General features: G+C 34.5%; 1 protein-coding gene across 5 annotated transcripts in view; it reads left to right on the forward strand.

The window, feature by feature from the left end:
- Positions 1-736: 736 nt before the first annotated feature.
- The window catches only part of SPINK5 (serine peptidase inhibitor Kazal type 5), a 74,473-nt gene continuing 60,001 nt past the window's right edge, over positions 737-15,208 (forward strand). The window contains exons 1-4 of one of the 5 annotated variants that reach the window (XM_077137356.1): positions 737-1,360; positions 2,562-2,587; positions 6,536-6,663; positions 9,270-9,342. In XM_077137356.1, coding sequence (XP_076993471.1) covers positions 1,306-1,360; positions 2,562-2,587; positions 6,536-6,663; positions 9,270-9,342 — 282 coding nt within the window. In that variant the 5' untranslated portion in view covers positions 737-1,305. The remainder of the gene's footprint in view (positions 1,361-2,561; positions 2,588-6,535; positions 6,664-9,269; positions 9,343-15,208) is intronic. The other 4 variants (XM_077137352.1, XM_077137353.1, XM_077137354.1 and 1 more) reach the window with 4 other exon arrangements.

Genomic DNA, 15,208 nt, shown 5'->3' on the forward strand with positions numbered 1-15,208 from the left:
TCAGAATATTGACGTGATCCTAAAATTGGGCAGTATTAGATCAGTTTTCTGGCAAAATCTCAGAAGGCCTTTGATATCATACAGCCCATAACTTTCTTTCTACAGATGTGGAGACTCTGAGAAGTACTGGAACCAAACCATCTGCTTCTGGCTTCACTCATCTTTGCATAATTCTTCAGCTGCTTCTTAAACTGGTAGACTAAAACTAGCTGGAGACCAAGTTCTTGTACAATAAAAGGAGAAAAGAAACTATCTCTAGAAAAGTATAAATTTATATTTCAAAGTATTTAAAAAGTATTTTCTTTTATCTTTCCTTCTTGGAAAAGTAAATAATAAGGCAATACAGGGGTAGACTTAATTGATGGAAAACCAAGCCAAATTTTTCAAAAAATGGAAAATTACACCTTGAGTCTCTAATCCTTGTGATGTTTGGTTAGAATATAAGACTAGGCATTAGAGTAAAAACTTGTTTCGACTGAGAATTTTTTAAAAAATAATTAGTTACATGCAGTCTTGATTTCATAGTTTCTGTTTAAACTAATGTGTAATGGTGAAGCAGGGTGGGAGTGGAAGGAATGCCGAGCTTGTGGTAACTTTCAAGTGCCAGCTCGGCCTCTTCCATCTAAATTGTATGTTCTTAGGAAAATCATTGTTACTCCTCTGCATTCTGTTTCCCCGTGAATATTAGGATTTTGCTAGGCTATTTCTTAGAGTTGTCAACTCTAACTTATGAATAAGTCTATGACACTGAATTCAGACACTTCAGAACATCTACACATGGAAGCAACAGGAATACTAGATTCTTTCATGATAAGCAGCTTTCTCCAGATGTGGAAATTTTTAAATCTTTCCCTGAGCAGTAGGACAACCAATCTATCTTCCTTTCTTCTCCCCTCCCACATATGAAGGAAGACCAGTTAGAAACGTGTTTTTCTGTGAGGTAGCATATCTGGTGTTGAAGAATTCAGTTCTCATATACAAATATGGAGTATTTAACTTTGAACAGGGTTTTTGGAGCCAACCTATTGCTTCTGGGGGAGGTATCACATTACTGGTAACAAACGCATTATTGCTTTAGAAATAGACATCATCTGTTAAAATCTGCCACCTTGACACCATACTAAAGGATGTTAAGATTAGTATAACCTTGAACAACTGGTTTCATAATGTTGGCCTGTCAGTGTGGGTGTCAACTGGGTGTAGCAGTATATATAAAAGTGAGATGCTTCTGTGCGGGTTCAGTCTTGGAGCATCAACTGAGCAATGCACGGAGCAGACTTGTAACCAACTTACATCATCTTCATCATGAAGATAGCCACATTGACCATCCTTCTGACTCTGGCTTTTTGCCTCCTACGAGGTGAGCAATTTGCATATAATCTAAGCCTCTTGCCACACATCTCAAGCTGGAGGGAAGAGACTTGTCCTTGAAAAAGAAAATATATATGTATATATGTGCATAAAATTCTATAAAGTCTTGCTAGACACAGAGCTGTGAAAATTATATGTGTGAGTTTATAACTATAGAAATGATAACATAGCCTGCAATATCTGAATTTTTGTCCATGAGAAATCCTTCTATTAAGTCCATATTAGTACTAAAAAATTAACAGTCTTCATCCTCCCTGAGCATATTAATTCATTTTGCATATACACATGATATATTTTGAATCTTTTAAGTAATATATTTTGATTTTAAATAAAATTATAAATATTTTTAAAAGCAAATTCACCAATCATCTTTTCTTATTTTTTAAGCAGTAGTACCTTCTAGCATATTTTACTTTTGTGGTTTCAAGTCCTAAATGGACTGGAAATATTTTTTCTAAAAGGTGAGCAGCTTTCTTAGGTGCTAGGAGGCAAATTTTTGTATTTTCTATTTGATTTTGAGTGGAAAACAGATTCCTTTTACTGTTCTTGCTCTGAAGCATTTACCTTTTTAAAAGGGAACCTTAGAGTTGGAGTGTCAGTGAGATCGTTATACATAAATAATGCCCACTTACCTAAAACAGTGTATAGATATGTCAAAAGCCTGCTAATGAGATAGTATAATGATCTGGGAACTTTAATTAATCTTAATTTTTGGCATATTCCTGATTTTGTAATAAAGAGGCAGAATCACCAGAATTCAGGAAACTGAATTATATGTGTATATGCTATAATCTTCATTCTATGTTAATTATATTAGACCTGATATTATTTATTTTAACTTTTTCAGTTAGTAAATATGTTCATTATGTTATAATTTTAAAAATAGTCTGCTATACTTTACTTTGAAGGGACCTTTTGGGAATTATATATTTTGAGGGGTCAGAAAGCAGATGAGTATTATTTCCAAAGTAATTGGAACTTTATGAGTAATTGTACCTTTGTGAGTGAAAATGCTGATCTTTCAGAGTAGTGCCCTGATTTTAGTTATCATGGTAAATTATTATGTGTTCAAATTCAAGGTTTTACAACACATTGTTATTAAAGCAGTGGCAAGACTGCACTGAATAAATTGTTTAAATTATTAAATATTTTATAATACCTTAACCTTAGTTTCTTTATTTTTGTCCCAGATGCTGCCAGTGAGGATGAAAATCAGGTTAGTCCTGCTTTTTCTGTTCATTGATTCTATTGTAAGAGCCCAAAGAAAACTGGTTTGTGGCCAACACATTTATGTCAATAATACAGACATATTATACTGATACATACTAATACGTTTTGCTAGAAACACAGAAACAGGTATTTATGAGTCACAGACATGCACAATGTATTATTGATGGTAAATGTCTGCAAGAGGCAATTCACTGTCCATAAGAAGTGTTTTAAATTCCATAAACAAACAATAGAAATCTACTGGTAAATGATGAGGGTCAGTGTAGCAGCTGAACAAGTCAAGACACACATGGGAGGTTGAAATAAGGGTTGTTTGTAGCTTTGTATCGGTGTATGTATTTCATTCAATAAATACTTATTGAGCATCAGTCTGTGCCAGACACTGTTCTACAGGCTGAGGATATTCTAAATAAATCAAATAGATAAAATCTCTGCACTCATGGAAGTTACATTCTAGTGGAGGAAAACAGGCATGTTAATAAGTAAACCATATAGTACATTAAATAATCATTAGAGCAAAGAAAAAAAATAAAACAATGTGGAAGATAGAAATTGCTGGGAATGGAGGTGGTATCAGTTCTCATTAGGATTAGGAAACTTTCACCATAAGATGACATTAGAACAATGATCTGAAGATGATGAGAGAGTGAATTGTGCAGATAATGGCAACTTAGCGCAGACAAGGCAGGACTGGCAACAGAGACCCTGAGGCAGGAAGGTGCTTTACTAACCCATAGAAGTCTTTTCTTGGGAAAACAAAAGAATCATTCTCTATAGAATTTAAACTTTCCATGTATTTGCAAAACAGGATAAAGGGCCAATTATATCCATATATACACATATGTTATGTATCCCATTAATTCAGCACTTAAAATAGGGCTAGATATGAGCAGATATTGGCTGTCTCTCCTAGGCCATGAACATTAAATGAATAATAAAATAAAATGAACTTCTCTACATCAGAGCTCTTAAAGCCATAATTAAAATACTCTCGTTGTAGTTTAGTGTAACAATGAAAAAAAATTCCCTACAGGAATATTCTAGAGTATTTCATCATGGTCTCTCTTATGTCAACTAGGTTTACTGAATAAGGTAAGGTCCAGAAAGTCAGGTAGAGTAGAAAGAGGCCTGAATTTCTGGGAATCAGAAAACACACACACTTGGATGGTTTATACTGGCAAGAAGGAAAGTATTATAAATGTCAGTGTACGTAAAGTTGCCATTTTCTTTTTTCATATTCTGATAGAGTAACTATTTTGGTGATTGTTTCTAAATTGTGCAGAGTTTTCATGCAATTTAACACTGTTTCACTGAAAATTGCTCTCAAAACATAAATTTAGAAACCTTTTATACTGGAATAAGCAAGAAGAACAAAAAGAATAATTATTTTTTGAAAACCTTTCTGTTGATAATCTTTGAGTATTTTTTCAGAAATGAAAACCGTTCATTCAATCTTTCTTATGGTGTTGGAATTTTTGCTGTTTTCTGAGTTCTGTAGTGTGGGTTCTTTCTAGAACCATAAAAGCTGTGTTGAATGTAATAAACATGAGCCAGTTTAGCATGGAAAAGCCATGTCGTCATCTGCAAGGATCTTTAACATTTGTGTAAATTTGCCCTCACAGAAAGGTTATTATGAAGCCGAAAGCAAACATCTAGCTGCTCTAACACTGAAATGCCAGTTCCTCAGGAATTTTATTATGATGAAATACAGCAGGGTAGTTCACAGCCAGTGAGGAAACAGGAAAGGCTTGGCCCTGGAAGTTTGCAGTGTTTCAGAGGTGTGTGTGGGTAGAACAAAATAAAAACAAGTCAGGGGTTGGCAGTTTGCTAATAAACAGTTGCTGAAAAGTCATCTGCCTAAGCCAAGGTGACTTTTTTAGTCTAGATTTCCTGTTTCAACAGAAACAACTTTTACTTTAAATTTTTAAGGTCTTCTGTTTTCCAAGAGTAAATTTGATGATTTCACAACACAGAAAAATAGTTGGCTCCCTTCTTAATAATTAGTTAACACTGAACAAAATTCTTCACCTAGTTTCTTGGCCTCCATTTGCCCATTTGTAAAAAGTGAGTCCATTTAGGAATTAAATTCTAATCTAATTGTGACTTTGGATATAGGTAATTCAGGAATAATTCTTATGGATGCTATGCTTTCTCAATTAACAAAATTATTTAGAGCCTCATCACAGTGCCATCATTAGTCTTTATTCTCAACACTCTCTAAGATCTTTTTTCATAAAGGTATATTGTTATTAAAAGGACACCAGGCTCTTCTGTGATTCTATGATAGGCTTTTTATCTATAGTTGGTAGAGTCAGTTATAGCTACCAAGCTGAACAGCAACATACCCTTAGTGTACAATACTGTATAATCAGGTGCCACACCCAGCACTCATGAGACTCAATAGTAATTTGATGTCAGAAATCACTGCAGTGCTACTCGGATGAGATCAGGGTGGTGACAGTAATCTTAGAGTTATTTAGTAGGTCACTGTTAGCAGAATCTCTCTGGGCTACTCTCTGACATTACTTAGTTTTTCTTCTTCACCATTAATCATTCTGTGAGAGCTCCCAATTGCCTACCATGTTTCGGTGGATAGGTGATGTGTGTCATTATTAGTGTAAGCACCACTCAACTAAGGACACTTCTGTTTTATTTTCTACTGTATCTGCAACACCTAGCAGAGTGCCTCGGACACTGTCATCTACTAATGAGTGTTTTCTCATTTATTGGATGATTATTATAAAAATATAGTAGGCTGAATAGAATTCTATCCTTGGTCTTTTGGAAGAGGTTGTATTCCTTGTTTAGAGTTGAAGCAAAGAAATGTTTGGACCTCTCTCAGGACCTTGGAAGTAGAATGTGACAAAGAAGGGTCCTGAGACTAAAACTTCTTTAACTTCACAATACATTTGCCTGTTTTCTTTTTTTCTAAAACATAAGGTATATCACAAGATCTGAAGTTTGTTTTAGAAAAGGAGGTATTTCAACCCCATTAAAATCCAGTTTCAGGGTGGGCAATGGTGGTTCAGTGGCAGAATTCTCACCTGCCATGCTGGAGACCCAGGTTTGATTTCTGGAGCCTGCCCATGCCAAAAAGAAAAAAATCCAGTTCCAAGGAATCATGTTTGTTTCATTCACTATAATAATCCAGTGCTGAATACTATAGCCTTTCATGACAGACCTGGTGGATACATGGTTTCCAAACATATCTGATCAAAGAATCCTTTTTTAAATTTAACAACTATTAACATTTCTAGGAGCTAGTGTTTTCCTGTACTCCCTTTGGGAAATGTAGGCAGAAGCACTTTACAGATTTTCAGGCTTGCAGTTTGTTTCAGCTGTCCAGCAACTCTTTCATGGACTCACGGCATTTGTTGGCCTACTATGCTCCATACTTTTACCTGTGTCATCTTAGTATTTTTCAACAATATTAACAGTGACAGCAACAAGAATAATAATAAAAGAGAAAGAAGAGAGGAGAATCTGTTTATTGAACATCTGCTATGTACCAGGCACTCTCTGAGGGCCTTATACACTTATAATAATTAATCCTTCAAAATCTATGAGATGTATATATTTATATCCCCTATCTTTACAGTTAGGGTAATAAACTTTGAGGGGATAGTTTGCTAAGGCTATATGGCTGGTAAATGAAAACTCCTGAAAACCAACTCAGGCTTTTTTAATTTAAGTCCCTTATTGTTTCCTTTTCATTAATTGTTTTAAGTGAGTGCTTATTAGGTAATGTGCAATCTCAAGTAGACAAATAGAATCATTGTTTATTTGTGTGTTTTTTGTGTTAATTGAGTGCATGGCATCTATATTATCAACACAGGTAGTAGTCAGTGAATACCACTGCTGAAAAGTGCTTAGAAGGTAAAGCCTTGATTTGATGAGATTTAAATGAACATAACTTGTTTTGTCTTTTCTTCAGGAAAACTGCAGCGAATTTAGGGAATTGATGAAAAATGGAAAGTTGTTCTGTTTGAAGACTAAACATCTTTTTCAAAGTCCACATGGAATAATACTCATCAACAAATGTGCCACGTGCAAAGTGATCTTGTGAGTAAAGACCCCTTTCTTTCGAGTATTTGAATTAACAGTTGTACACGGAACCAGTTAAATGTATTCTCTTTCTTTTTTTCTTTCAAATGTATTTTTCTAAACCTGAAAGGTTAAATACAGATGCTTAGCAAATTCCTCTGACAGTCCCCTCAGACAAAGTTGAATAATTTCCAACAAACTAAAGAGTTTTAATTATCACTATAGTGGTAGTCTAAAAGCATTCCATGAGGCCATTATGACTGCCTTAAATAGTGGTCTGTGGTCTTTTGCGAATGTAGGTCCATTTGGGGCTCTCTGGCTCTGGAAAAAAAAAAATTTCAGATAGAAATTCAGGTTCCTTGGGCTTGGTAAGACCTGGCTCTGCTGTACAGTTGGCACTGAGAAGAGCCCCTCAGATGAGGATCTGACTATCCTGTGCTGGAAAACCAGCAGGTGGATTTAAGCAGAATGCATCCCGTCTCTGTACACTGGCAGTACCTGCAGACATCTGGGATAAGCTGTCATTTATTGTTTTAATGTCTGACAATTGTTTCTTAAATGAACACCAACCCAAATTAGAAATAGGACAGAAACAATGCACTTTTCTCTTATACTGAATCACTAGGTACAAACATAAGAAAAGGTGAAGACAAATTATTTGTAAACAATTAATTACCTTTATTATTGAAGCAGAGTGACCTGAAAAATGCCAACAACAACATCAAGGGAAAAAAACCAAAACCCAAAAATATAGTTTACAAACATGAGCATAAATAGGTAGATTGTTAAAAGGGTCTCTCTCTACAATTTGGAGAAAGGGAACTCACTCCCACTTTAACCAAAACATTATACAAGAACATATGAACAGATAGAATTTGGTAACATAAGAATAATTTGTTTCTTCTTGCTTTTGCCTTCATTGATGGTAAATAAAAGTAAAAAAAATGAAACATCTCTTTCCTCACTGAAACTACTAGCATGTTTTCTCATTTGAAGGAGATTCTTATAAAATATGTAAGTTTGATTGTGTTCAAGATTCTGTTTCCTAAACCTGAGGCAAACTAATCTTAAAAAAAGCTGTTTATCTATAAGTTATGTTATTATTTTATTAATGTTCTTTTAACTCAAACCAGTTAATGTTTAACATGATATGGCTTCTAAAACAACTGGAGTCATAGGATGTATAATTAATACATTTATGTCTCAGAAGCAAAAATATGACTTCTTGCTCTTCACAAACAACACATTTCCTTTACAGTTTGTAAAAGCCGAGTATACAAAGAAAGAAAAAGGAACAAATCAGTAATAGTTCCATGCTCAGGAAAACAAAATCCTTATGATCGTGCTATGGGTCCGTCCAGAAAAAAAATAACTAGATATAAAGAGAACAAAATTTTTATGTGCCTGAAGTTCTACTAAAGGATCGATTATAGCTTCCAGTTATCCAAATCTCAGAAAAATTAGGATGATGGGAGGGATCGTTTACTCACATTTATCCAAAGCTTTTTAATTTGGTTTCCTTCTTTCCAAAGACACAAAGGGAAGTAGGCTTGAATTTACAATTATAGCCCTCCAGACTGGAGTATTCTAACTGGTTTTGAACAGGAAACATCTTCAATATCTGATCATCAACAACACTTCAACACTGGTAATAGGTGAATACTATGCTTACCCTTTTATGGTAATTATGTTATAATTGGCTTTTGAAAATGCCAATTTGGTATGTATCAGGAGATTTAATTTGACATAGTCGATGATGTTGGGATAATGAAGCTTTAATCACTTGTGTTGCTTCTAGTGAAGAGACTGTGGGAAGGTGAAAGTAGGCAAGGTAAGATTTAGGGTGGGGAGACACACAGGCCATTCTTAAAAGCTGAATGTAAATCAGCAGGTGTTTTATTTACAATAAAGTTTCTTTCTTGTTCCGTAGGGTTTTTGATGGGAAACCAAAGCCATATATATAATGAGTTTCCTGAAAAATAATTTAAAACAAAAATAAAAATGTCTTAAGACACATAAGACAGTTTTCATTTGAAGGACAGTCACTCAATTATTATTTTTGTTACCTATGTAAATGGTGGTGGAGTAAACTTGGTTTTTAGTCTGAAAAGAAGAGGATTATGTGAAGCATAAGAGCTTTTTTCAAGTTGCTGAATGACTTCTGTGTGGAAGAGGATATTGATTTGCTTTGTAGGTTTCTAGAGGTTAGAGCCACAACTATTGCATACAGACAGACTTTGGTTCAATGCAAATATGGTCTTTTAAACAATGTAAATATGGTCTTTTAATTGGCCAGCAATTAAACAGATAGCTTTCAGATTTGTTGATCACCTGGCTATCGGAAATATTAAAGGGAAGTAGTTTGCTAAGCAGGTAAAGGTAGAGATTTTTGCCATGAGGAAACGCTCCTTCAATAGAGCCGTGTTTGAGATCTCTCTCAGCACTGTGGAGAAATTTGTGGCACTATGTTATGGAAACAGCCTCTACTTATGGCATGCCAGATTAGGTTGAAGACTGCAGTATACACCTCTTAAACAGGACAACATTAATTTTACTATGTAAGTTGTTATCCCTAATGGTTGGGCAAACATGTATAAGCTGTGCTACTCCTTGTTCTCTTCCAGGGAAAAGGAAGCAAAATCCCAGAGAAGAACAAGGCATTTGGCAAGAGCCACTGGAGCCACTGCCCCAGCAAAGGTGAGCATATTTGGAGAAAACCTTTCAAGTTTTGATTGTGTTTAGTGCTGTCTCTTTATTTCCTAACTACTAGGTCATACCTGTTGTGAAACCAACTGCTTTGAAGGGAAAGAACATAACTTAGTCCACAGGTGGGTTAAATATTTGATACAGGTTGTCCATTTGCCCAACCCCTGACCCAGTTCTCCAGAAAGACACTGGGCAGTGAGATAGGCTGAGAGACGGAGTAAGCTAGTGTAATGCTGCCTTCCCTGGCCGTTTCTCATTCCTGCTTCCTGTCGTACCTCCAAGAAGAGTATTCTCGGGACTGTGGAACTAAGTTCACATTTTAGTTCTTATTTACTATCTGTGTCAATTGGGCAATTTACCCACCTCTGCGTCTCAACTTTTTATCTGTGAAATGAAAAACTTCTTATGAGAAACTAAGATTAAAAAGCTGATCACAGTGTTTAACATCTGTTAGCAGACTTCTGATTCATTTAATTCTCTTTCTTTCCCTCTTTTGCTCCCTACTTCAAACAGAGAGTTGCGTTTCTATAACCATCTTGAAGTTTGGGATTCAGACTAATTATCATTGGAGAAAAATGATCTATGGCAAAAGATAAAAAAGAAGAGGAAAGAGATAAAGTGTACCAATTAGGTCCATCGTTCAACCACTTCACTTTATAGATAAGAAAAAGATGGCCAGATTGGGGAAAATATCTGAGCTACAATGTCTTTGGATAGATTATTGACAAAGCTATAACCGGGTATCCTGACTACTATACCCGTCACTCCAAGTCTTCTGTGTGGCTTCTTACCCAATATTTTCTTTCATTTCTTCCCCTCTTGACCCTGACATGTACTTAAAATGATCAATTAAGACAGCCCACCCAAATTACTTAAAGTATCCCCTGTCTAACAAAGCTGTCATCTTCCTTGACAGTGTTAGTAATGCCTGAGAACCTCCGCCTTTGCAATAAACCTGTTTACCTGTGCTCAGTCTCACCTTTGAAACAATATATCATATAGCCACAGTCACCACTCCATTGGTCGATAACCGCAAATATTTTATCTATAACAACAGGGACATGCTTGTGTGTTCTATAAAACTTGAGAGAGTCAGAAAGCTTTACTGATAACTTTCGAATCTGCCTTTATTTGTCAAATTCAAATAGAGACTTGCTCCATGTGATCCATTCTCCTTCATGAAAAACCGATATATTAGTGGTATTAAAAATATAGACTATAGGGCAGTGCAACGGTGGCTCAGTGGCAGAGTTCTCGTCTGCCATGCTGAAGACCTGGGTTCGATTCCCAGTGCCTGCCCATGCAAAACAACAACAACAAAAACAACAAAAATATAAAATACAAACAACAGACAAACAAAAATAACACACGCACATACACACACACATACGTATATGCACCCCAATCCTAACAAACCTATTTTTAATATTGGGGGTCAGATGTTTCTGTATCTAGACACATCTACTGACTTTTAGTCAAAATGGTTGTTTTTTTACATGGGTTGGCACCGGGAATCAAACCCGGGTCTCTGGCATGGCAGGCAAGAACTCTGCCTGCTGAGCCACTATGGCCTGCCCTTAGAATGGGATTTTTAAGAAATAAAATCATAGAATTAAAAGATACTATACCTTCATGCTAACATTTGATACCTGAGTTATAATTTTTACCTTTAAAGTTCTTAGATGCTATGTGGTTTGCTATCTAGGAAAATATTCATAAATTAAGTTACTATTTGGCTCATGTGCTTTTCAAATAATTTCTATCTGTAGTTTAGTTGTCTGAGTTTGAATGGATTTGTGTAATTACCCTGTTTTGATTGTTATTGTTCCCTCCATTATAACAACTCATTAACTTTCTTTGTTTAGATTTCGCCAAAAATCAAACCTGCCACTCAGTTGCAGAATAAGATGCTTTATTCAAGAAATTCCCACTTATAGACATCCCCTCTCTCTTGCATCATCAATTACTTCTTCACAAGTATGTCATTCTTTCATCTCCAACTCAGCTCTAATGTCTACTCCATTAGCACGTCATGGTGGTACTTTATCCCACATTGACCCCTTTTCATTCTGTTCATTGCTAACCTCTGCAGTCCAATCAGTCATAATTTCTGTCCTCTAACAATTTTAGTTCACATGAAACTCTAAAAATTGATTGATAGTTGCTTTTAATGTTTTTATTGATTTATTTTGCCAGCTTTGTAGGATATTAATTTGAATGTGTATGTGTGTATCTGAGTCCTCTATCCTGTTCAAATTGGTTGAGTACTTTAATTGCTAGTAAGGTAAGTCCTGCCTCCTAGTTCATCCTTTTCAAAGTTGACTAAGTGATACACAAATACATATTTTACATGTATATATTAGAAATAAAATGCTCACTGAGTTTATAAAAATCCGTCCTGAATTTGGGAACCCATCTGGATTTGGGATACAACAAAATTTATTAATTATTTAGGTATATTTTACTTTTTATAATATTAACATGCTCACCTAAGGAGCATAGAATTGCTTATCATTATTTCATATAATTTCTAGATACTTTATGAAATACCTTTAGAGGATCTTAATATTTTTAAGGTTAGAAAATTTGTAACTTCATTGTTATTTAGAATGACATTTTAAAATCTCCTTTTAGCTAATTTTGAGGTAGACAAATTCTCTTGGTTTCTGGAATTGATTTTATATTAGACAACTTTGCTGATATCTTCTGTTAATTCTGAGTTTGTTGATTACATTATTTTCTTCAGGGTGGTTGATTGCATCATTGTGTATAATAGGAGTTTTGTAACATCCATGCCAATCTTGCCACCCCTTTCTTTTTCTTTCCTTACATCATTTGCAAGTATCTAGAGTTCAATGGTTAAACAACAGTGATAATTATGAATGTCTCCCTACATCCTCTCCCCCCATATAAAAAGGAATACATCTAAAGTTTCTTTTTTAAGTATGTTATTTGCTATAGGTGTTTTGTCCATAGACTTTAGCGAGTTTAGGAAGTTCCTGTACATTTTCCTAATATCTGTAAATTATTATTAAATGTCCCCTGTTTTTTTAATGTTAGTCTATTAATGTAATAAATTTCTTGATAAATTTTCTAATTTAAAACCATTTTCATTTCTTAGAGTAAATCATACTTGATCAGAATATATAGTTAATATTTTATTTAGAAATTTTGCAACTGTTCATCAGCAAAATGACTTTATATTTTTCTTAATTATTCTTAATCTGGTTTGAGGATCAATATTAAATCACCCTAAGCAGTCAGCAAATCCTTTCTCCAAAAATCAACTTTAAAGTAGACATAAATGATAAAATCAACCATTTTAGCACTTTAGAAATAACCCAAAAGCATATGTTAATTTGAGAATCATTAATGCTTGAAAAACTGCTAAGCTTTAGTAAGAACAAAAGGAGTTGGTTGCATTCTTGCTTAGAGCTACTCCCTCCTCACCCTCAGTTCTGTTGGTGTGAAGATTCTACCAAAGCATTACAGGCTATGAGGATTGGTAGCTGCAGTGCCAATTTAAGTGGGTTCACCTGATTTGAAGTAGTGGCCAACAACCATGCCCCTAGAGGTGTTTTCAGTAGAAGTGCTGAAGGAGCATGGCTTGCTCTACTAACCTGAGGTTGCAGGCTATTTCTGGCTGAGTCTTCAGATATGGGCAGCAGAGATTAAAGAGGGCCCAAACAGACTACACACTCTTGGCTAACTGTGGCTCTGTGCATTCACTTAGAAGACACAGAAAGTCTCAATGGATAGCAAATGCTATGGTAGATTTAAAAACAGCATGAACTTTGAATGCCCTCCCTTATATACATGGATCTAGCTGCAGAAGATCTAAGCCTTATTGGCTTGAGGGGTTTAAGAACAAATGTGTCCAGTCTTAAGCTGATCACTAAGCTACACAGGCAAAGGGGAAGAAACCTAGGAAGCCAGGTTTAGAATAATAATTATTATTTTGAAATGTCCTAAGCAAACCTATGAGCAGTTACACTTTATGATAGAGGAAGATTTCACGGATTAACCCAGGTAAATTACTAAAAAGATACAAGTAAATCAACAACAATAATAATATTTAAGGGAAAATCAGAATCCAGAGTTGCTGAAATATATTATTTAAAATTCTCAGTTTTCAACAGAAAATAGGAGATGTGCAAAGTAATCCGAATGCATGACCCACATGCAAGGAAAAAAAGTCAGTGGAATTTGTCTCTGAGTGTCCCTAGATGTTAGGTTTGGTATGTAAGACTTCAAAGTAGCTATTAAAAATATGTTCAAAGTACTAAAGAAAACCATGTTTGAAGAACTAAAGTAAAAAATTATAATAACAATCAACAAATAGAGATTCTCAATGAGGAAATAGAAATAAAAAACAGATGGAAACTCTGGAGTTAAAGAGTGCGATAACAAATGAAAAACTCAATATAGGGACTCAACAGCAGACTTTAGATTGCAAAAAAAAAAAAAGAACCAGTAAACTTTTAGAAAGGTAAATTAAAATTAGAAATTGAAATACAGAGAGAAAAGTGATTGAAGGAAAATGCAGAGCGTCTGAGAGACTCCCACAACAACAAGCATTCAAGCAAATGTGTGATGGGAATTCTAAAAACAGAGGAGAGAAAGGTATAAAAAATATTTGAAGAAATAATAGCCTTAAATATACCAAATTTGATTAAAAAATTAATCTTCACATCCAATAAGCTTGACAAACTCCAAATAGGATGAATACATGGAGATCCACACCTATTTATGTCATGATCAAAATGTTGAAATCAAAAGACAGTGAAAATTTTGAAAGAGCCAAGAGAAAATGACATATCCTGTACAGTTTAAATAAATTGTCAGCTTCTCATCTAAAATAGTGAAGACAGAACACAGTGGAAAGACATGTTCAAAGTGCTGAGAGATTAAAAAACAAACAATGCCATTAACTATGATTCTATATCCCGAAAAACTATCCTTGAAAAGTTAAGGCAAAATAAATACATTCTCACATCATTGACATTTGAGGGAATTCACTGCTAACAAAGTTGCCTTATGAGAAATACTAAACGAAGCCCTTCAGCTGAAAGGAAATGACTACCAGATGGTAACTTGGGCCTACCATGTGAAAAGTATCAGAAATGGTACATATATGGGTTAAAATGAGGCACTCTCTAAATGTAATTTCCTTGTTTTCTACTAACTTCCTCTATGGTATAATATTGTAGAAAGCAATCTTATAATGCTGTTTAACTGGGTTTATAGATATGATATATATGATAACACCAGCACAAAGAAAGGATAGAGGGAATGGAGCTTTATTAGAAGAAAGATTAAATATTTTACCAGAATTAAGTATTAATTTGAAGTAGATAGTGAGAAGTGAAGATACATATTGTAATTACTAGAGTAATCACTAAGAAAATGACACACACATTACAACCCCTTAAAATGACAGTAAGGGAGGAATAGAGACAAAAAAGACAAGACCATATAGAAAATAAACAGAAAAATGGCAAATGTCAATACAAGCATATAAATAATTATATTAAAAGTGAATGATTTAAATATCTCAATCAAAAGACAGAGTTGGAAAGGAAAAAACTATGTATAAGCTGTATCCAATAGACACACCTTAGATTCAAATATACAAAGAGGTTGAAAGAATGAAAGAGATACATTATGCCAAGTGTAACCCTAAAAGATAAGGAGTGGCTACTTTAATATCAAACAGAATAAACATTAAGACAAAAATATTAGAAATGAATAGGAACATTTCATACTAATAAAAATGTCAATATGTCAGGAGTTGTAACAATTATAAATGTATATGTATTTAGCAACGTAGGTTCAAACTACATGAAAAATTTAAAGA

Source organism: Tamandua tetradactyla, chromosome 20, assembly GCF_023851605.1.
Source record: "Tamandua tetradactyla isolate mTamTet1 chromosome 20, mTamTet1.pri, whole genome shotgun sequence".
NCBI classification, from domain to species: Eukaryota; Metazoa; Chordata; class Mammalia; order Pilosa; family Myrmecophagidae; genus Tamandua; species Tamandua tetradactyla.